The sequence below is a fragment of the Panthera pardus genome, unplaced genomic scaffold, assembly GCF_024362965.1.
Source record: "Panthera pardus isolate Hobbes unplaced genomic scaffold, ASM2436296v1 HiC_scaffold_13, whole genome shotgun sequence".
Classification (NCBI taxonomy): Eukaryota; Metazoa; Chordata; class Mammalia; order Carnivora; family Felidae; genus Panthera; species Panthera pardus.
This window is the reverse complement of record NW_026526688.1, coordinates 83,011,434-83,033,909: the sequence shown is the minus strand read 5'-3', so window position 1 is coordinate 83,033,909 and position 22,476 is coordinate 83,011,434. Positions and strand designations below refer to the sequence as shown.

Here is a 22,476-nt window from a genome sequence, read left to right as displayed (position 1 = left end):
CCGTTTGTAATTTCATTGTTTTGCTGAACCAGAGTTCATTTGTTCATTTTTTAACTTTGTTTCCATGGCTAGAGAGAGCAAGAGATACAGAGCAGAGATACAGAGATACAGAGAGCGTGCGCGCTAGTGTGTGCGTGCGTGCGTGTGTGTGTGTGTGTGTGTGTGGCTTTGAAGAACTCAATTAAGTTCCAAAAGGGGTAATTTTGGATTGTTGTGTTAAGGATCATTTTAAAAGAATAGAGAAATTTGTGTTCTTGGAAGACATTTAACTCAGAAAAATACTTTAGTTCTGCTTTTATGTATTTAGACGCTTTTGTTTGAGATCATTTCTTTTTCTTAGTGCATTGATACTTTGTTTAGCAATAAGTTAAAGTTTTCTTGTAGTTAACACCGTTAATTCTAAGATTATGCTTACTAACAGAGCACAAATATATACCAGATATACTAAAGAGGTAAGAATATGGAAATGTTACTCTTTTTCAGATCCTACCCAAATACTAATGAAATGTTGGTAATTTAAATTAATTTAGTTAAAATTGACTATTGCTCTGCAAACTTTGTGTTTGAGTAGTCTGAGTAGCCTTAGAGAACAAACTAAAGTGATTTTAATTTTTAAGCTTTTCTAAAGAAAGATATTTTTCAAGAATATTAATTCTCTAATTCTACAGAATTTCTTTTCCAACTATTGTTTTTTTCATTGTGAAACTTGTCATCTTTGTTTTTGAGAAAATTGTTTAGGAAGTAATCTGATTCTCAAAGTAGTTCTAAAATTAATTGCTAACAGTGACACGTGAAATGTATGGGATTGAACCAAATGATTTTTTGCAATCTACAACTCAAATACTCAACTAATTCTAGAAATCATTGTTATCTCTAGCATAAATAGTTTATTTGTAGTTAATACTGGTAGTTAATATTTCTGATCTTAATATATTTTTGGTTTGTTAATCTAGGACTTTGATTCATGGTTTGATACAAACAATTGCCTTGGGGATCAAAAGCTAGTTGAGAGGCTTCATATGGTAAGTATTTTGGAATAAGGTTAAATAGAGCATATTTCTAATGGGAAACATGAGTAGAGAGGTTTAAATTAGTGGATTATTTTTCTGTTAACAAACAAAACATAGTGACCAGAATCAGATTTATTTGTTTTTATTTTTATTTTTTTTTAAGTTTATTTCTTTATTTTTGAGAGAGAAAGAGACACCCAGTGGGGCTAGGGCAGAGAGAGAGGGAGAGAGAAAGAATCTCAAGCAGGCTGTGCACCCACAGCACAGAGCCCAGTGCGGGCTCAATCTCACAAATCGTGAGATCATGACCTGAGCTGAAATCAAGAGTTGGTTGCTTAACCAGGTGAGCCGCCCAGGTGCACTGCAGAATCAGATCTATTTGAATCCTATCACTTAACCATTTGATCTTACAGTAAGGGGGAGCAGGGTGAGGTATGGTGCTTTTAATGTTAGAACCTAGGATGAAATCCTAATTTAATAAATGCAAAAGTAATCTGAATTTAAGACATGTGGTTCTCAAAGGTAAAGGGGGTCAGTCTTTTGTTTTTAAATCCATTGACTGTATAAGCAACTGCTAATAGTGCATTGTGAGCAGAGTTGGTAATTTTTTGTTTTGATATGTAGCTTTGTTCCTTCTTCATGAAGGTTCACAAGTGAAAGTTGGTAGGTAATTTCTCAAATAGAACCCAGATTAAGATAGCGTGTCGAGCAGAATAAAGCCAGACCTTGTAAACATGGCATACAAGGCCTTTCATGACCTAACTCATGGGTTCTCAACTCATATTCACATTTTGGTCTAGATAGTTTTAGGTGGTTTTCCTGTTTAACAGCAGTTTTGACACTTCCACCCACTATATGCCAATAGCATGTTCCTATTTGTGACAACCAAACGTGTTGCTGGGCATTGTAGGTGCCCCCTGGCGGGGGTGTGGGCAGCTCTCCTCCCCAACCCCCATGATTTAACTTTTCTGACATTCTCTAACTTCTGTTACACTTCTTACATCAATTTAATTTGTTAAAATTCCTGACCCCACTGTCAGTTTTCTGTAAACATTGTGCTAATGGCAGTTTCTTTGTCTTTGCCTATCCTTTCTGCTACATCTAGTGTCCCCTTTCCTACTCTCCCCCTCTTTCCCTACCTAGTCCAGCACTCAGTGGTAATGTCGCCTTTTCCACTGAATACCCAGGACAAGGCCAGCCTAGAAATTTCTTTGTATCCCATCTTTAATAATCATGGCATTCTAACTAGAATAGGACTTTGCATAGAGTTTTGAAATGTTTAATCTACAAATGTTTTTCCTGCTGTGCATTGTAAACAAAGTCAGGAAACATGTCTTACATTTGTATCTCCAGCACAGTGCCTCATTCATAGTGGATATTTGAACAGAGGAATAATTAAGTTTATGAATGTTCAAATACTTGTTTCTATATAAATTAATTATGTGTTTTAAAATTCTCGTGTACTGAAATTTAATTATATTAAGTATTTGAAGGTGATAATCTCCTAGATCTCTTTGTTTCAATTTAGGTGGCATTTAAGCATGTAAGCACCCAATTTAGATTTACTTACTAGGAGTGTGGGGTATATATGTAGATTTTGCTTTAATAAATAGGTACATGTACATAAAGCAAACTAAAACAATCCACATAACAGAACCATCCACTTTTGGCATCTCTATTTTGTTCAGAGTAGTATGAAGATGCTTATCAAGTTGGGGCCTGGTAGCTACCTTTCTGTACTCTGTCTTGAAGTTCCCACTGTAGTTCCTGTGGTCTCATGATGAAAGAGGATATTCAGAGTCAGCATAGGTATACTTAGAAATGAGATTTTTCTTACTTGATGTATTAGTTACCTATTATTGCAAAATACTCCTAACATACCCCCCCCCCCAAAAAAAAAAACCCTTAATAGTACATATTTTAGTAACTCCAGAATTTATGGGTTGGCTGAGTGGTTTCTTTGCTGGTTTTACCTGGATTTGTCTAGCTGCGTTTACCTGGACAATTCTAGAAAAGGGCCAGTGGGGCTGAAGGTCTTCACTAACATGTCTGGCAGTTGGTGCTGGCTGTCAGCTAAGACTATACTAGCTTCCTTACATGATGATATTAGAGAAGTGTTGCTGATTCTCACCAGTTTTTAATTTGTTACATTTTTATAGGCTAGTATAAATAGAACATAGGAAGATAAAAATAAAAAATCTTTAGTTTTGTAGATGTTTTAAATTTCATGAAAATGAACTACATACAATATAACATGGGTAGGTTTACAAACATGCTGAATAAAAGAAATGAGATAAAATGTATAAAAATACAGATATATTGTATATATGTGGGTAAAGTTAAAAATAACAGGCAAAACTAATCTAGGATGTTAAAATAATAAGAATATTGTTTACCCTTGGGGACAAAAAAGAATAGTGACTGGGATGGTTGTAAGAGGGATTTCTGCAGTATTCTATTTTTATCTAGGTGGTAGTTGGTTACATGGGTGTGTTTACTTGATTAAAATTTATTCAATTGTATAGTCATGATTTGTGTACTTTATGTATGGTCTACTTCTGTAAAAAATAGGGTAGTAAAATTTTTTTACTAAGTTTTTATTTTAATGGTATAGTATAGTGTACCATACAGTGTTATATTAGTTTTAGGTGTACAGTATAGTGATCCAACAATTCAGTACATCACCAGTGCTTATCATAAGTGCACTTCTTAATCCCCATCATCTATTTCACCCATCTGCTCACCCACCAAAAGGGTGGTAAACTTAAAAACTGTAACCATAAAAACATTTAAATGTGAGCGTAGCTTTAAGTACTGTTGGACAAACTACCTGCAAATACAGTAGTCCTTGCCCCTTGCCCCGTCCCGTCCCTCCCCCTCCCTCCCCACCACCTCTTGTCTGCAGGTGATATGTTCCAAGATTCCCAGTGGATGCCTGAAACCACAGATAGTACCAAACCCCATACGTACGGGTTTTTTTTATACATACATACCTGTGATAGTTCAATTCATAAATTAGTCAAGGTAAGAGATTAACAGCAGTAATTATAAAATAGGATAATCGTAAATATTCTGTAACATAAGTTGTATAAATATGGTCTCTCAAAATACCTTACTGTACTGTTGTGATAAGATGATAAAAATGCCTACATGATGAGATGAAGTGAAATGAAGGACATTAGGCATTGTGCTATAGGGTTAGGCTACTACTGACCTTATGATATGTTAGGAGGAGGATCATCTGCTTCCAGACTGTGGTTAATACACAGATAAGGGAGTACTATGACTGGTTTTAAACCTGAAAGTCAGTGACTATTGAAAGCATCAATACTTAAATGTTTTCAGTATTTTGTGACAATTTGGCAAGTATATATTCATTGTATGTGTTGAATAAGTAATGATCTTGTATTACCCTTGAGGAATTTGGTAATAAGAAATTACGTATTTAGAAGGGAGAAGTCCTAAAAAATAGATAAATTTCCATGTAATAAACAATCTTGAGATCCTGAAATAATACTTATAAATAAGGTCATCTCCATTTCTTTTTGATCTGAAAGGTTTTGCGTCCATTCCTCCTTCGTCGAATTAAAGCTGATGTTGAAAAGAGTTTGCCTCCAAAGAAGGAAGTAAAAATCTATGTGGGTCTCAGCAAAATGCAAAGGGAATGGTATGTGTTCTTAGACATTTTGAAATCACTATTGATTCTTCACTAACTTTTGTTTGTACCTTGTTTTCCTAATTGTGTCTTCAAGGAATTCCTGTTTGCTCTCTGAACTCAGACCGAAGAGTTTTCTGGTCATATGACTTAGGACTTGCTAATCAAACTTATAATACAAAGAGTTGAAACTAGTAGCTGACAGAATCAGAGTGGGAGGTTCATGAATCCAAGGATTAAACTTCGCATTTAACTAAACAGGGGTATATATGTAAACTCTTCTACTTGGATTTTTTAAAAAGAAACTGATGGCACAGATGTAGACATATAGTTAACTTGGTGGTTCACAAATACTGGATTGTGGATTAGTGCTAATCTCTGATGAAGTTGGAGATTGTAGAGATAGAAAATTCAGGTGCTTTCTTTTAATTTGTAAAGCTACATATGTTTAATTTATAAGACTCCATTCTGAGTTGATGTGTTATTTTAGGCAGGATAAAATGGCCTTTTGTGAATTTATGGTGGTAATACATGGTAGCTATTTTTAAACATCTCTCTAGGGCGTAATAAAAATGTTGAAAACCTTGTAAGTTTTCTCTTTTCTTAGGTTTTATGTGTGTATGAAATCCAAAAGGCTATAAACCACTAACTTAATATTAAAAAAAATTTTTTTTATAGATAGGTCACCATGAATCTACAAAGTGAAGTGGCTGTAAAAAAAAAAAAGACATTATTATCTTAGCATATATTAACATAAGTATAGTGTTCAAAGGAGGGAAATAAACAGCGCCCTTTTCTTTACTGGTTACAGTATATTTCAAGTGTATTTAATTCTGTACTTGATAAGTATTTGCAAAGGGCTGGAGTTGTTGATAAAAGGACAGAAAAGATAGAATGTAAGAAATGGGCACATTATCTGGGAAAGAGGTAACTACTGTGGAAGGTAGTCCATCCTAAATGTCCTCAAAACTTTTGGAAGGCTTTTATAAGGTTCAAAGCTATTAGGCTTTGTCTTTTGTGGCTCTAAAATAACTACAACATTGAGTCCATGTTAAAGGAAGAGAAGTCTTTTTTTAAGTTAAAAACTTTGGTGAACTTTGTATCAGTCAGAAATGTGATGGAAAGGTCTATCATGAATATTTTCTGCCTCGTAATTGGAATTGTTAAGCATAGATGGCTTTAGGTTATTGAAATTATTTTGTTCAGAGGATTCAAGGTCTTGAAACTTTGGTATTTAGACAGATTACTCTTACCTGCAGGATGTTTAAGTTCTTGATACGCATTCAAGGCTTTTTACAATCCATATATGGCTATAGCTTTACTGCCCTCATATCTCCTTCTCCCCCCCATGTACTTCTGTTTATATTTAAATCACATTGTATTCATTTTTTTCTCATCATCATGCCTTACCCTAACATGATTCTTTCCACCTCCCCAGATCCTCACATTCTTACCCAAATTCTACACTAGCTACATTGAATAGTGGTACTCTTCCATTAGGAAAAGACTACGAATTAAAATTACATTTAAAGCTTAAGTGTTAGTTTTGATTAGTTAATGTTGTGTCATACTGCTTTCTTTTAATTCATCCCAAGGAGACACACTGTTTTGGATCTCAAGGCCCAAAGCCTAAGTGAACATTGGAACAGTGGGGGCAATAAAGAAAAACAAGAAAAAAGAAAGATGTTATAATAGATGGTAAACTCCTAACCACATCTTAGAAGTTGATTGGTTCTTTACAGATATTTTTGGGTTGAGGTGGGGGAGGGAATTAAGTATCTAAAGTAACAGGGACTGGTCAGGGAAAACTTGAGCCCTTTTAAAATGTTTTTCTTCTCAATAGGTATACTCGGATATTAATGAAGGATATAGATATACTAAACTCTGCAGGGAAGATGGACAAAATGAGGTTATTGAACATTCTGATGCAGTTGAGGAAATGCTGTAATCATCCATATCTCTTTGATGGAGCTGAACCTGGTCCACCTTATACAACAGATATGCATCTAGTTACCAACAGTGGCAAAATGGTGGTGTTAGACAAGCTGCTCCCTAAATTAAAAGAACAAGGTATCTATGTTCTTAGTATCAAATTGAGAAGTGATGAAAACTGTTTTAAAATTTCTAATGTAAAATGAGGGACCACTACAATTTGAAATTACTAATCTGGTACTTGCAAAGTTGAAGTGTGGGACATTTACAAATTTCTATCCATTATCTGAGCTTCACTTCTACCCCCTAATTTTAGGCTTATAAAATCTTCATAGTGATCAGTAGTTAATTAGGGCGGTTATATTCCTGGACTTTGGGAGAGAGTTCTCATTTTATGGATGCTTTCCTGCATATATCAGCTTTTTGTTATAAAATGCCACGAATACGCTTTCCACCTTACACAGGTCCCAGATACTTTGGTAGACAGTGTTGTGTTCATGGTATTGTTCAATTATTTATATGGGTATTTGCATAATTAAATAATAAATTATTTAAATTTAAACAAGTTAAACAATAAATTATAAATTATTAAATATGTGCATGGACCCAAAGCAGTTTTGTTTATAACATGACTTTTTATATGAAAATGAGTATGTCTGTAGTATATGTGTAGAGATGTGTTTAAAATACATGACTATAGAACAAATTTAGTATGATGCCAGCTGCAACAATTACAAACTTATGGCAAAACTTGTTTATACATATCTGCTTTTCTCCTAGATTATTTTGAAGGAAGCCCTAGACATCAAAGCATTTCATACACAAATTATTCTGTAATGTGAAATAATAGAAATTTCAAGTTTTTCAATTTGTGTTTCTCGGTGTGTTTTGATAAGAATGATTTTTATACCAGTCTCCTTTAGGATATTGACTATCAAAAACCTTCTAAGAGTTGTCAGTGAATTGGTTTGCCTTTTTTTTACTGCTTTTATACCTTTTTGTGGAAATGTATTTTCTAAAAATGCTTTCTTTGAAAGCTAAGTAGTAATTAAAGGATTGAATTGGTGGAGAGAAATAGCAAGACCTTGGTAGGAATACTCAGATATTAATGCAAGCTGTATTAAACCTTGTAAGAAAAATGGGGGCCTACTGAACATCCTTAGTATTTCAGGTGTAAGAAGGTGAGACAACAGCAGATTATTGGCGTCAGCTTCCAAAACAAGATAATTTTATAATCATTTTTTATAATGATCACTTGATCTTCATACATTCCACTGAAGGCATTGTGCAGCTGGCTGAAAAAATGGAAGGCAGTTGGATAACTTGAATCATGGCATAAGTGAAGGATGACCAATGTAGATGTAGATGTGAGGCCACATTTATATTCTAGTCTTTTGATCTGGATTTGGGTCTTTAGAACCACAAGGAGATGGTTTTGAATGTGTTAGGGGATGTTTGGGGCCATCATGTGGGAGAATTACAGTGGTGGTGATGGAAAGTTATTTTTAAATGTATGTGGAATAAAAAGAATGGTTCTCTCAGCCTTGGGATGGCAAGACCTCCCATGCCAGAACAGATAACCCTTTTCTGTTTACTTTAGTGTGTTGTACAGATTTTCCCCTTTTTCATTTGTGCCACAATGGGAAAAATGTGGAAATGACTGACTTGGGTAAATAAATAATGTGTAGTTTTCTTCTTATGACCAACTAGGTAACTTGGAATTAAGGGGGGGTAATTGGTTAGTCTTAGTTTTGGTTAGCCTTAAATTTTTAAATAATTTTTTTTTACTTTTGAAGCTTCTGAAAATAGGATATTCTGTTTGCTAACAGGTTCACGAGTACTAATCTTCAGTCAGATGACGAGGGTATTGGATATTTTGGAAGATTATTGCATGTGGAGAAATTATGAGTACTGTAGATTGGATGGGCAGACACCCCATGATGAGAGACAAGTAAGTAAAACCCAAGGAGGGAAGGTAAAAAATAATCAGATAAAACAATTTCCTGACATTTGTTTTATTTTATATCTATAGGAGTCCATCAATGCATACAATGAACCAAACAGCACAAAGTTTGTTTTCATGTTAAGTACACGTGCTGGTGGTCTTGGCATTAATCTTGCTACTGCTGATGTAGTAATTTTGTATGATTCAGATTGGAATCCCCAAGTAGATCTCCAGGCTATGGTAAGAGATGTTCCATGCTTAACATTTTCATTGGCGCAAGATAATAGTCTACAACTGTCAGTGATTTAAACCCAGTAGCATTTTATTTTTCTCTGACTTAATAATTCAGTGAGGGTATTTTATAGATCTTTCATCTAAAGCAGGATATTTCTGTCTTTATAGCTTTGCCATATCTTAGGACCTTGGAGTCCAGCTATATCCTGTCTATACTGATGACAGAAGGGGTATGACAGAGAGCTGAGGATTGCCTAGGAAATTTTTTCTGAGTCAGACCTGAAAGTGTTCCCACATTCATTGGCCAGCACTCAATCACATAGCATAACTGGGTTGCAAGAGAATTGATAAATGATAGTATAGTTGTGCCTTGGGGGGAAAGGGAAACAGGTTTGGTGAGCTACAAACCTCCCCGTTTGGGAGTGTGGGAGTACTTTGGCTAGATCAGGAAGATCATTTTTAGGTTGAGAAAATTTGTGATTTGTAGATAAATACGAAAACTTAACGAATTCTTAAGTTTGGTACCATTAATGACCCATAATGTTGTTGACCATAACTCATGTTGGTTGCTTTTATCCTATACTATTTATAGGGTAGATGGGGAATGTTGATCAATTAGAAATAAGGGATGTTTTATAAAAATGTGTTTGTTGAACTTAACAGGAGTTAAACAGAAATGGAATTTAAATTAATTTGACTACTTATATGTAGTTAATTGGGTTATATTGTTGTGGAGTTCTTTTATTCATGTTACTTCTTTTCCTAATTAAGCAATGAAAATTTATATATGATTTAGGTGGAAAGGCAATTTGAATGTAAACATAAAAATAGATTTAGGAAAGATTTTTATTATCCAACCTAAAAATTATAATTTTTTTTTGTTTTAGCTAGAGATGTGAATTTTATGTCAGTATAACCTAGTAAAAGTAACCAGGTAGTTTCTCACAGATTTAGCATCTGATGTATTCCATACCTCTTAAAAGTTTCCCTTGTGAGATAACCAATTAATCTTATTGAAATGGAGAATCTTTGAGAATCTAAAAAATATTAATCTAATAGAAATCTATTTTTAGAGTAGTTTTGTTACCTTAAAAACTTTCATTCTTGAGAATATTTTATTTGCCAGTGTACATAATCAGATGTTATTTATGTGAATTTTTAACTGTATTCAAAGTAACATAGTAATTTACCTAGGACCGGGCACATAGAATTGGACAAACCAAGACAGTCCGAGTGTTCCGCTTTATAACTGATAATACTGTGGAAGAAAGAATAGTGGAACGTGCTGAGATGAAACTCAGACTGGATTCAATAGTCATTCAACAAGGTGAGCCTTAGAACTTTGAAAAATTTACCAAGTTGGATTGACACATTTGCTTCCTAGATTTTTTAGGAGGTTCTTGTTATTGAGCACCTATGGAATCAAGCTAGCAGCCTGGACAGTATGTATATTCCAGAGAAAAGTGAGCTTTAGTTTTATTAAGATTGGTTTGGGCTCAGGAAGGTTGAAGTTTGCATGTTGACTTTGTCAGTTAGCAGTTTTTTTATACCATCTGAGCCTATTTTCTCATCTGTTAGATGGGGATAATGGCAATACTGTTTAGGACTACTAAGGATTAAAGGGGATAATGCATATAAAAAACCCAGCATTTAGTGTGGTACACATTAAATAGAGCTGTGGTGAGTATGATTTACGTGTACTAATAAGCACTCTATTAATTAGTCTGGGGTAAAATGAAGAAATACAAATGAAACTCAAAGAATCTGATGTTATTCTTTTTTCTAGTCTGCCAGCTATTTACTGAACAGCCACCAGATGCCAGGCATTGTTCTTATTGCTGAGAATACAGTGATGAATGAAAGCAACAAGTGTGTTTACTTCCATAGAGTTTATAATTTAGTGAGAGGGTGGGTGATGTAATGTAATGTTACAATGTAATGTTTATTACATTAATGTAAATAGGACTAGAAGGTAAGAGTGGGATTTTATTTTGGGCTGATTGAAGAGAGTGAAGTTCTTGTGCCAGATTAGCTTTTAAGGAAGACATTTACATTTTCATGGAGCTGTATCACAGTAAGGTTGGTGATGGGATGTGTAACACGGAAAAATAGGGGGGAAAACCTCATTAACCTTGGAATCACATTGGTTTCTTTCCTTCTCAAATTTGCATTATGAGCATGTACTTTTTATCTGTCTATAAAGCCCAGAGATACACTGGTTAATACTGCTCACTGATGATTCCATGTTACCTGTCTTCGTTTTGTCAACCAGCTTTTAATTTTCATGTGAGTAAGGGACTGTTACATTTCTTTGATATCCCATTAATGCCAGCCATAGTGTTAGTCATGTCTCTGCAGATGTGGCAATAAATGATGGCTTATTAACTGTTTTTATTAATAATTACTATCATGTGCTTGCTTTGTGCCAAGCAAGGTGCTAAATTGCATCCATTACTTCCTGTAGTCTTCATGGCAGCTTGAGGTTGGCATAAGTAGAGGCAAGTCACTAGTTTACCATTCGTATAGCTAGGAGGTGACTCATCGAGGACCAAGAACTATATTAACTATTAGAGTGAAGTGTTTAATTATGAAAGTCTCTGGGGCCTGCCCAACAGTGAGTTTTCTCATGGGTAATGTAATGGCTACTTCTTTTTTTCCCCCCTCACATTCTTCATCCATGTTTTTAGAAAAACACCTGCCTTGTGTTGTTTTTAATTCTCATCTTTGAAACACTTTTTAAAAAAGATTAAAAATTAGTTGACAAGTCAGCTCAGAAAAGCTGTTTGAGTTTTTTACTTAGTTGGGTTTATTGTAGGGGAGGGTGTCAAATTTTGGAGCACATTTTGTGCTAATAGCTTTACAGGAATTAGTCAAACAGCAAGCCTCAGGTGTATACTTTTGTATTACTGTCTCATGGAGTAAGGAACATAATTAAAAATATAAGAAACCATAGAACACTTTATGTCTGAATAGCTCCCTCCTGTCCAATAGGGAAGTAGTTTTAATAAGGCTAAGAACATTTTGATAGTGAGAGCTTTCAGTCCAAAGAAACAAGTTCTGTAGGTCTATCCTAACTTTGTAACTCATAGATGTTTGTGCATTCTGTTAGGGATCCAGAGCCATGATACATAAGCATTTAAGATCTGAGAGAACAACTTGGATCTTTATTCACTTATTACAAGTTGATTGGAATACAAAACTTGACGCTTGTATGTTGTATGTGAATGGCCCTTCTGGGTGAAAGTAATTCTTTTTGTATTTTGGCTTGTTTTGTTTTGATGCCTGCATTTTTTAATACAGTTACAGTATTGGCCAGATTCCTACCAACTGAAGATCTTAATTTTCTTATGTTGAATTTGTTCTACAATCAAAAAATACTTTCAAGAGTTTCAGTTCTTAAAATTAGGAAATTTTCAGAAATTGATGTATATTTCAGACCTTAGATAAAGTTTGGCAATGTAAAAAGTTTTTTAGTACTTCACTTTTTTTTTTTTTTTTTAATTTTTCTAGGTAGAAAAAGGTGATTGGGGAGTTAATATTAATGCTTTTCTGCTTATCAGAAATTTCTTGTGTTTATAATCTCATCTGTTGATACTTAAAAACCTTGCTAATTTGATTTTCAAAAATCCCAAATTGCTTTTATTCAGCCCATATAAGAATGTATTTTATTGAGATGGTATACAGTAGGCTTCATTATGTAATAGATAAACTTTAGAATATTTCAAAGCTTACAACTACGAATTTGGCATTGTTTATGTGAAAATGAAAATTATCAGAAATGAATAAACAGAAATGATTGATGCTTGAGGCAGAATACATGGTATTACATCTAACATTTAAAATACCAAGTTTCCAGTAAAATATAGTTTGTTTAACATTATATAACATGTGTTTTGTTTGTTTTTGTTTTTTATTTCCAGGAAGGCTTGTGGATCAGAATCTGAACAAAATTGGGAAAGATGAAATGCTTCAAATGATTAGACATGGGGCAACACATGTATTTGCTTCAAAGGAAAGTGAGATTACGGATGAGGATATTGATGGTATTTTGGAAAGAGGTGCAAAGAAGGTGAGGTACAGATTAAATGACAATGTTTTTATTTTTTTAAGTTATTTATTTTAAGAGAGAGATGCACAAGCAGGGGAGGGGCAGAGAGAGAGGGAGAGAAAATTCCAAGTAGGCTCCACGCTGTCAGTACAAAGCTGGACACGGGGCTTGAACTCACAAACTGAGATCACGACCTGAGCCGAAATCAAGAGTCAGACCCTTAACCAGTTGAGCCACTCAGGCACCCCTAAATGTGATAATGTTTTTAATATATAAACAGTTTTAAATCAGAACTGTTTGAGGAAGTACTTGTTAATGTGAACCATAAAAAGAAGCTTTTGTGTACTGTAAAGCCTAATTTTGACTACAATTCTTCTGGGTTGTTTTTTTGTTTTTGTTTTTTTTTTGTTTTTTTTTTTTTTTTTTTTTTGGTCTCTAATCTGTTTTTTTCCCTAGACTGCAGAGATGAATGAAAAGCTCTCCAAGATGGGTGAAAGCTCCCTTAGAAACTTCACAATGGATACAGAGTCGAGTGTTTATAACTTTGAAGGAGAGGATTATAGAGAAAAACAAAAGGTAATTTTGAAAGACATTTTGGTTACTTGAACACTTTATTTTACTTGAAACTTGCAATTTTAAGTGTTAGGTGTAATGCCTTGTAAATTTGTCTCAAAGCAGTCATTTCTGTATATTCACATCTAAATTATTTTCAGTTAGTAATCTCTGAAATGTTTTAAAAATTTAATGAGGCTTACTGTATATACTATTATAGTTGAAATATGGGGTGATTATAGTTTGGAATCTTTGAAAATTAAAATAATTGGCAAAGAAATTTGTCACAACCTTACTAGATTTTTTTTTTTTTAACAGAATTGGCTGGTAATTAAAGGGAAAAACTTCCTAATTCCTTAAACAATACTTGTTTGTATTGTAGAGAAATTTAAAAATACCTACAGGTTGGAAGAAAAAAAGAATTCTACTCACTGTTTTTTTCTGTTAACATTTAGGCCTGTATATCCTCTGAATGTTTTCTGGGCTAAGTACACACCTACATTTTTCTCCTAGTTTGGGTTGTAGCATATTCTGTAATTTTTTTCCCCCTACCCGATAGAATGTTCTTCATTTGATCAAGAGGTACTTACTGTGTATATATGTTATTTACTGGACACTGTTCCATGTATTGATTACATAGTTTTGAGCAAAGTAGCATAGTTCCTATCCTCCTAGAGCTTATAGTCCAGCATTTTACGAATGTCTTTCCATTACAAACAAGAGTTGTATTGTACACAGTAAGAGTTGCATTCGTATAAGATTTGTGACTGTATATAATAAAAATAGGTAATATGAATTATTTCCCATACACTAGATAGCATTCACAGAGTGGATTGAACCACCAAAACGAGAAAGAAAAGCCAACTATGCTGTTGATGCCTATTTTAGGGAAGCTCTTCGTGTCAGTGAACCTAAAGCACCCAAGGTGAGTTGACAGAGCAATAAAACATTTAAAAATACCGGAAATGTAATTTTTTTCTTATATTCTTGCAGTAAAATCAGATTGAGAATTAGGTATTTTTGTCGCTTCTTACAGTGTATTTCCTTCAGTTTTTGTTAAGAAATTTTCTAAAAATTAGTTGTGAATGTATGCATTTAAAATTTGATTAATGTTCTAAAAATAGAACTACCCTATGACCCAGCAGTTGCACTACTAGGCATTTATCCAAGGGATACACGTGTGCTCTTTCGAAGGGATACATGCACCCGCATGTTTATAGCAGCACTATCAACAATAGCCAAAGTTTGGAAAGAGCCCAAATGTCCATCGATGGATGAATGGATAAAGAAGATGTGGTACACATATACAATGGAGTATTACTCGGCAATCAAAAAGAATGAAATCTTGCCATTTGCAACTACATGGATGGAACTGGAGGGTATTATGCTGAGTGAAATTAGAGAAAAACAAAAATCATATGCTTCATTCACATGAGGACTTTAAGAGACAAAACAGATGACTGTAAGGGAAGGGAAACAAAAATAATACAAAAACAGGGAGAGGGACAAAACAGAAGAGACTCATAAATATGGAGAACAAACTGAGGGTTACGGGAGGGGTTGTGGAAGGTGGGATAGGCTAAATGGGTAAGGGGCCCTAAGGAATCTACTCCTGAAATTGTTGCACTGTATGCTAACTAATTTGGATATAAACTTTTAAAAATAAAAAGTAAAATTTAAAAAAAAATAAAAAATTTGATTAATATTCAATGTTAATAATTGATCAGTTGCTTAGAGAATTGGCTGTCATGGTGTATGGAAACAGGAAGGTTACCATTAATTAAAACAGGTTTTTTAAATGAACAATGCTGTTTTTGTCTGTAGGCTCCTCGACCTCCGAAACAACCTAACGTTCAGGATTTCCAGTTCTTTCCTCCGCGTTTATTTGAATTATTGGAAAAAGAAATTCTGTATTACAGAAAAACTATTGGGTACAAGGTAATGGGAGTAACACTTTGATCATAACTAATCTGGTTTGTTCTTAACAAATGGTATATAGCAGTATTTTTTTTCATGGTTGGATTATTATTTTTTTTTTAGGTGCCTCGAAATCCTGACCTACCAAATGCAGCACAGGCACAAAAAGAAGAACAGCTTAAGATTGATGAAGCTGAACCCCTTAATGATGAAGAGTTAGAGGAAAAAGAGAAGCTTCTAACACAGGTATAGTCTTCAATCAACATAAAACTTAGTAACTATCATTTTGTAAGGTACTGTGTTTAGGTTGTGTTGGGGTATACAAAGTACAAGTCTTCTTTAAAAAATGGAGTAATTGGAGATGATAAAGCATGCTACATTTTGATTGTCATGAGTTGTTGAGGTAGTTTAGAAGAGGAGAGATTTGTACCAGCCTTGGTAGAGTGGATAACCTTTTGATCACCTTTCTTTCAGTATTCTCATTTTCTTTTCCTATGAATCTTCCACACTGGTATTAAGTTACTATTCTCAAACACAAGTTTCTACTTAACAACCATTAGGGTTTAATCAGGGTCTTTCAGAATCTGGCCTTACTGTAGGCCAGTATCTGGCCTACTTTTGAAGCTCTGTTTTTCTTCTGTTTTCCCACTTGTTATGTCTTTGCTCTTTGCTATATGTTTTTCATTCCTTTTTGCAAAGTCCTGCTAATCCTCAGCACTCAGCAAAAAGGTCACCTTTGCATGCAGCATTCCTTACTCTCTTCCACTCAGATTTAATTGCTTGGTTATCTAAGCAATATATGACATATTGCTAAAAATGCACATCTGTGTGTATGAAAAGTTACCACTTTAAAAACTTAAAAACAAGGAGTAGTTGAAAATTTACCAATTTTTCTTAAGTGTTACAGAAAAGTGTAGTAGTGTCTTATCCATGTTCAGTGTGTTAATATTTTGTTTCTGCTGCTTTGAAGGGATTTACCAATTGGAATAAGAGAGATTTTAACCAGTTTATCAAAGCTAATGAGAAGTGGGGTCGTGATGATATTGAAAATATTGCAAGAGAAGTAGAAGGAAAAACTCCAGAAGAAGTTATTGAATATTCAGGTAATTTTCTTATTATTTTAATAGATACAAGAATGTTCTCAGGTTCTTTGGAGAGCTGTTGGGGAGGTTTAGTTTTTTTGTGTTTTTAAAAAATCAAGTTAGGTCTTTTAAAAAATCAATTTAGAAAATGTTCTTTAAAAAAAAAAGATACTTTTTTTACCCTAGTGAACTGGCTATAGCCAAGAAAATAATAGGGTACTGAATACACTGAATAATTGTGCTTTCATTTTATTTTTCTCTGTAATGACTCAAGTATTATATGCCTCTGTTTCCTGAAGTCAATTGGATTGTCATATCAATAGGTCTGGTTGTGCTGTGATGAGTCTGCTTAGGATTCAATAATAGAAATTTAAGAGTTGGGAGATACTTAAATCATCCAGCTCATCTTTTTTTTTTTTTTTTTTACAGTTAAGAAAATTAAATAATTGACTTATTTACTTTGTAGTATTAGATACGAGAGAAATGGAAATATTTCTTAATCCTTAGCAAGTTAAATAAATGAGAGCATTTGTGAGAAATTATTTATATCTTACCCCTTCCTCCATCTGTCCCATCTGTCCATCTTTTTTACCAGCTGTATTCTGGGAAAGATGCAATGAACTCCAGGACATAGAGAAGATTATGGCTCAGATTGAAAGGGGAGAGGCAAGAATTCAAAGAAGAATTAGTATCAAAAAAGCACTTGACACGAAGGTACTTTGTGTATTAATAAATCTGGCAGTCAGTAATATAACTTCTCCCTGAGAATATGCGAGTTAAAGTAACTTTTTAAAAGGAAATGAAATGATGGTTTCAAATGTAAATTTTCTTCAAAGAACAACATTCAAATGAAGTCTCAACAGAATTTACCTTAGTACTTCAGTTGATGGATCTTGGTCAGCAACCCTGATTTTGCTCTTTCCTACATAGTATCAGAAAGTCTCAGCCTATATTTCTCTTTAGAATAATAAAGACTATAAGGTTGTTTCACAACAAAGGTTATATAACGTAGTTGAGATGCTTTGGGTAGAAAATTCTGATTTGGAACATAACATTTTTAGCTAATTTTACTAATGTTGATTTGAAATATGTATTATACAGGATTTACATAATATTATAAAATTTAACTTTGATAGATTGGACGGTACAAAGCACCTTTTCATCAGCTGAGAATATCGTATGGTACTAACAAAGGAAAAAACTATACTGAAGAAGAGGATCGTTTTCTAATCTGTATGCTTCACAAACTTGGATTCGACAAAGAAAACGTTTATGATGAATTACGACAGTGTATTCGCAACTCTCCTCAGTTCAGATTTGACTGGTTTTTGAAGTCCAGAACTGCAATGGTGAGTGCTTGGGCCTTTTTGTGTAACGTAGCAAACCATTCAGAGTAAGTATTGCTTAATAGGTAAAATTGTGGTTTCATTCCATCTTTGGAGTACATTGTAGTTACAGTATTGTAAGTATTAGAGGTTAAATCAGATCATGAGAAAACAGTTATCTATAGTTAAAAAGCTGTTATGGAGGGGTGCCTGGGTGGCTCAGTCGGTTGAGCATCTGACTTCAGCTCCGGTCATGTTCTCGCGGTTTGTGAGTTCAAGCCCTGTGTCGGGCTCTGTGCTGACAGCTCAGAGCCTGGAGCCTGTTTCAGATTCTGTGTCCCCCCCTCCCCCCCCCCTCTGCCCCACCCCTGCTTGTGCTCTGTCTTTCAAAAATGAATAAACATTAAAAAAAATTAAACTGTTATCATGGATAACTTAAAAAATTTCCTGGTTCTATCCTTTAGTATCACATATCTTGTAACATCACCACGTCTGATAAGCGCTAGTTTTTGATATTATTAATCAGGTTCTAAATGGGAAGCATCACCATCAGTTCCACCTTTTGAATGTGATGATCATAATTTAAAACTTGAATTGTTCAGAAAATTTTGTTTTTTTTTTTTGTTTTTGTTTTTTTTTTTTAATGTTTATTTATTTTTGAGACAGAGGGAGACAGAGCATGAACGGGGGAGGGTCAGAGAGAGAGAGGGAGACACAGAATCCGAAACAGGCTCCAGGCTCTGAGCTGTCAGCACAGAGCCCGATGCGGGGCTCGAACTCACGGACCGCGAGATTGTGACCTGAGCCGAAGTCGGCCGGTTAACCGACTGAGCCACCCAGGCGCCCCGAAAATTTTGGTTTTCTAAGTGAACATTTTTTTAAATTTTATTTTTTAAAATTTGCATCCAAATTAGCATATGGTGCAACAATGATTTCAAGAGTAGATTCCCTAGTGCCCCTTACCCATTTAGCCCCCCTCCCACAACCCCTGTAGTAACCCTGTTTGTTCTCCATATTTATGAGTCTCTTCTGTTTTGTCCCCCTTCCCGGTTTTTATATTTTTCTTTCCCTTATGTTCATCTGTTTTGTCTCTTAAAGTCCTCATATGAGTGAAGTCATATTTTTGTCTTTCTCTAATTTCACTTAGCATAATACACTCCAGTTCCATCCACGTGGTTGCAAATGGCAAGATTTCATCCCTTTTCATTGCTGAGTAATACTCCATTGTGTGTATGTATATATCCATATACATACATGTATACCACATCTTTATCCATTCATCCATTGATGGACATTTGGGCTCTTTCCATACTTTGGCTGTTGTTGATAGTGCTGCTATAAACATGGGGGTGCATGTGTCCCTTCAAAACAGCACACTTGTATCCCATGGATAAATGCCTAGTGGTGCAACTGCTGGGTTGTAGGGTAGTTCTATTTTTAGTTTTTTGAGGAACCTCCATACTGTTTTCGGCTGCACCAGCTTGCATTCCCATAAATGAACACATTTCTATAAAGAAAGAACTTGTACTTAGGCCTCTGCCCATTTGAATGTTGAGTCTGGATTATTTTATTTTATTTTTTTGTTTTTGTTTTTTTTTAATTTTTTTTAATCTTTATTATTGAGAGACAGGGAGACACAGAGCGTGAGCAGGGGAGGGGTAGAGAGAGGGGGAGACACAGAATCTGAAGTAGGCTCCAGGCTCTGAGCTGTCAGCACAGAGCCCTACGCGGGGCTCAAACTCACAAACTGCGATATCATGACCTGAGCTGAAGTCGGTCGCTTAACCAACTGAGCCACCCAGGCGCCCCGAGTCTGGATTATTTTAAAAAGCTGTTTTTGATAAGTAAGTTCCTAAAGTTATAATTCAGGAAAGTTGGGCTTCAGCGAATTAATTCCTCTTTTTATTGTGCATTTTACTGCTTCTGAGCTTTTAACTTCCGTCTTGTTTTATTTAGGATGAAAATGCTAAAAATGTTCTGTAGTTTTAGGTTTGGGATATACAGGGATAAGCAAAATTTAAACATCTTTCATAGTAAGATTTCTCTCAGCGTATTTATGTTGTCACTCTTTAAGATGGAGGATGGTGCACAGTCTTTTCGTGTTTGACCTCTGAAGGGTTATTTTTCATTAAGGGCATCTTCTTGTCTTGTGTATCTTTGTTTGGGAAACGTTGCACTATAAATGCATTATAAATATAATTAAAGAGTGATTCAGTTGCTGTTAGGTCTGTTTTATACATTTTATCTATGGGGGGTGCATAAATGATTTTATATTACATTAAAACATTACAATTTTCTTTTTATTTTAGGGAGTGTGTGAGTGGGGGGAGAGGGAGAAAGAATCTCAAGCAGGTTCCATGCTAAGCATAGAGCCCGACCCTGAGCTGAAGTCAAGAGTTGGACACTCAACTGAGCCACTCAGGCGCCCCAAAACATTATAGCTTTATAACTTGGGTATCATGAAAACAATGGAAAATACATGTTTACCATATAAATTTATTTTTACAATTCAGGAACTCCAGAGGAGGTGTAACACCTTAATTACCTTGATTGAAAGAGAAAACATGGAACTAGAAGAAAAAGAGAAGGCAGAGAAAAAGAAGAGAGGACCAAAACCTTCTGTAAGTATTCATGAATATGTAAATAACATTCTTAGAAGACTTTTCTTTGTAAGAATTTGAACATTACTTAGCTATCATTGAGGTGTTAGTCCTTTTTTTTTTCTTTTTTTAAGTAAGCTGCTTTTATGCATTCTGTGGGTAATCGGATGGTAGTTCATAATTTGGGCATTCATGAAAACCTAGGAAGGCATGTCCTGTGAATGCCAGGAGCTTACAGTTGACATTGAGGAGTACAAGTTACAATTTTAGAATATGTAAACTTCCAAGGTTTGGCTTATTGTCCCAGTGATATCTTAGCACTGTGAATACAGATATTTTAAGAGAAAAAAATGTCATATTTTTATTTAGATGTAATTAAAAAGTCATGAATAAGTGAATGCCTCTAATGTCCTTGGTATTTATGTAACTTCATAAAGTAATTAGTACTGCTTTCTTTTGGTAGGGCATGTTATACTGGTTTGATGTGTTGACTCACTATTGCTTATTGTAAATCATTTCATTAGCAATAAAATTTGTGTTAGTAAAGTGAGTAGATAAGACTATTTGGAGTATTAAGATTATAATAGGTAAGAAAGGCTAAATACATATTACTATGTAGCAGTTATTAATAAAGTAAAAATAGTCTAGGTTTTACCTTTGTTGTCTTGTGCTGAAAAGCAATCCTTCTGTTCATTTGTAGACACAGAAACGTAAAATGGATGGAGCACCTGATGGTCGAGGAAGAAAAAAGAAGCTGAAACTATGAATACATATTTGTTTCATAATCACTAACTTTAAACCAGTAGTTCGTTAATTTACGGGTCTTCATAAGATGTACTGTACAATGCTCAATTGTTATGTCATTCAAAGACATCAGGTTCATCTGTTTACTGAGCTAGAAACATAGTATGTAGTTTCACTTTTTTAAATGCAACAGCTGTGCTGAAATTTTTTTTATCATTAACACTTGAAGTAATAAAACAGGCTTCATTTATTAATAAATGTTTCATTTGATTTATTTTTCTATTATAGTTTCATTTGTGAAGATTGTGACTTTTTGTTTATCAGCTATGATTTCTACACTCAAAGCTTAAAAAAAGAAGCTTAAAAAAACAAGCAAACAACTAAAATTGCAGATAACAAACATTTGTCCCTTTGGTCTTAGTTGTGTAATTGTTTTAATTCACTTTGCCTTTGCAGAAATTTGGGTATCTTTGTAGTGCGATATGGAGTCTCATCTGGGAAGATTATGTAAATTGCATTCTCCTTGATTATTATATGGGTAGAATGGAAAAAAAAGGCAAGACAAATTATCCTTAAATTCTATGCATATTTCTGTTATGCTTTGTGTCTGTAGTTGGTTCTGAGGTGTGAATATGCCCTATTCTGTTGGAAGACTGGCCTTTTAGTTGTATAGCCAAAGACATTTAGTATTTTCTGGTTCCGTAATGTGTTATTGTACCATTTTGTAAAAGGAATATTATTTTTACTGTTTGGTAAATGTTTTGACATACTACCTTCTTGAAGCAGCCACAACTTAGAAAGAATGTCAAAACTAAGGTGATCGTTTTTTTTAAAAAGACCCAGCCAAAATAAGGTATGAATTTGTCATACTGTTAAATTGAAATCGGTAACAAAATGTGTCCCCTTCCAGTTTACCTTTTTTGAGTTTTTAGAGTGAAAATTTTATATTTTAAAATAATTTCTAAGTGTGAATGGCAAGATTGAGTATAATACCAGTGTTTATTTTCTCTGAACAGACTTGATAAACTGGAGACCCTGAAGCAGGATTTACCCAAATTGTAGTGTCAGGATTTTAGCTGTACCAGAGGCCTTTATGTGCTACACATAATTTGTATAAAGTTTTATATGTGCAAATTGGGTACATAAACAGTTCTCCATTTTTCTAAGGGAATGCAATAAATGTAGCATCGTGAATAAATATAACTTTTATAATCCTTAAGTGGTCTTTTCTTTCCATTTCTTCAATTTTCTCATTTGATTTTTACCTTTTTTCCTTAGGACATTATCTCTTTCCTTTAGATTTCTTCTAAAATTCCTAAAATTTTCTTCTAAATTTCTTCTAAAATTCCTATCACTTGTCATCTGCCCACACATTGAGATTTTTATTTTCAGTGTTGATTTTTTAAAGTATTACTAATACTGCTCACTTTCC

General features: G+C 34.3%; 1 protein-coding gene across 1 annotated transcript in view; it reads left to right on the top strand.

The window, feature by feature from the left end:
- SMARCA5 (SWI/SNF related, matrix associated, actin dependent regulator of chromatin, subfamily a, member 5) overlaps nt 1-22,263 on the top strand; it is a 38,499-nt gene extending 16,236 nt beyond the window's left edge. The window contains exons 9-24 of the mRNA XM_053901225.1: nt 954-1,022; nt 4,568-4,677; nt 6,509-6,735; nt 8,427-8,548; nt 8,630-8,782; nt 9,971-10,103; nt 12,697-12,845; nt 13,281-13,400; nt 14,191-14,301; nt 15,201-15,314; nt 15,417-15,539; nt 16,264-16,396; nt 16,971-17,089; nt 17,512-17,724; nt 20,214-20,321; nt 21,001-22,263. Coding sequence (XP_053757200.1) covers nt 954-1,022; nt 4,568-4,677; nt 6,509-6,735; nt 8,427-8,548; nt 8,630-8,782; nt 9,971-10,103; nt 12,697-12,845; nt 13,281-13,400; nt 14,191-14,301; nt 15,201-15,314; nt 15,417-15,539; nt 16,264-16,396; nt 16,971-17,089; nt 17,512-17,724; nt 20,214-20,321; nt 21,001-21,066 — 2,070 coding nt within the window. The 3' untranslated portion in view covers nt 21,067-22,263. The remainder of the gene's footprint in view (nt 1-953; nt 1,023-4,567; nt 4,678-6,508; nt 6,736-8,426; nt 8,549-8,629; nt 8,783-9,970; nt 10,104-12,696; nt 12,846-13,280; nt 13,401-14,190; nt 14,302-15,200; nt 15,315-15,416; nt 15,540-16,263; nt 16,397-16,970; nt 17,090-17,511; nt 17,725-20,213; nt 20,322-21,000) is intronic.
- Nucleotides 22,264-22,476: the final 213 nt, after the last annotated feature.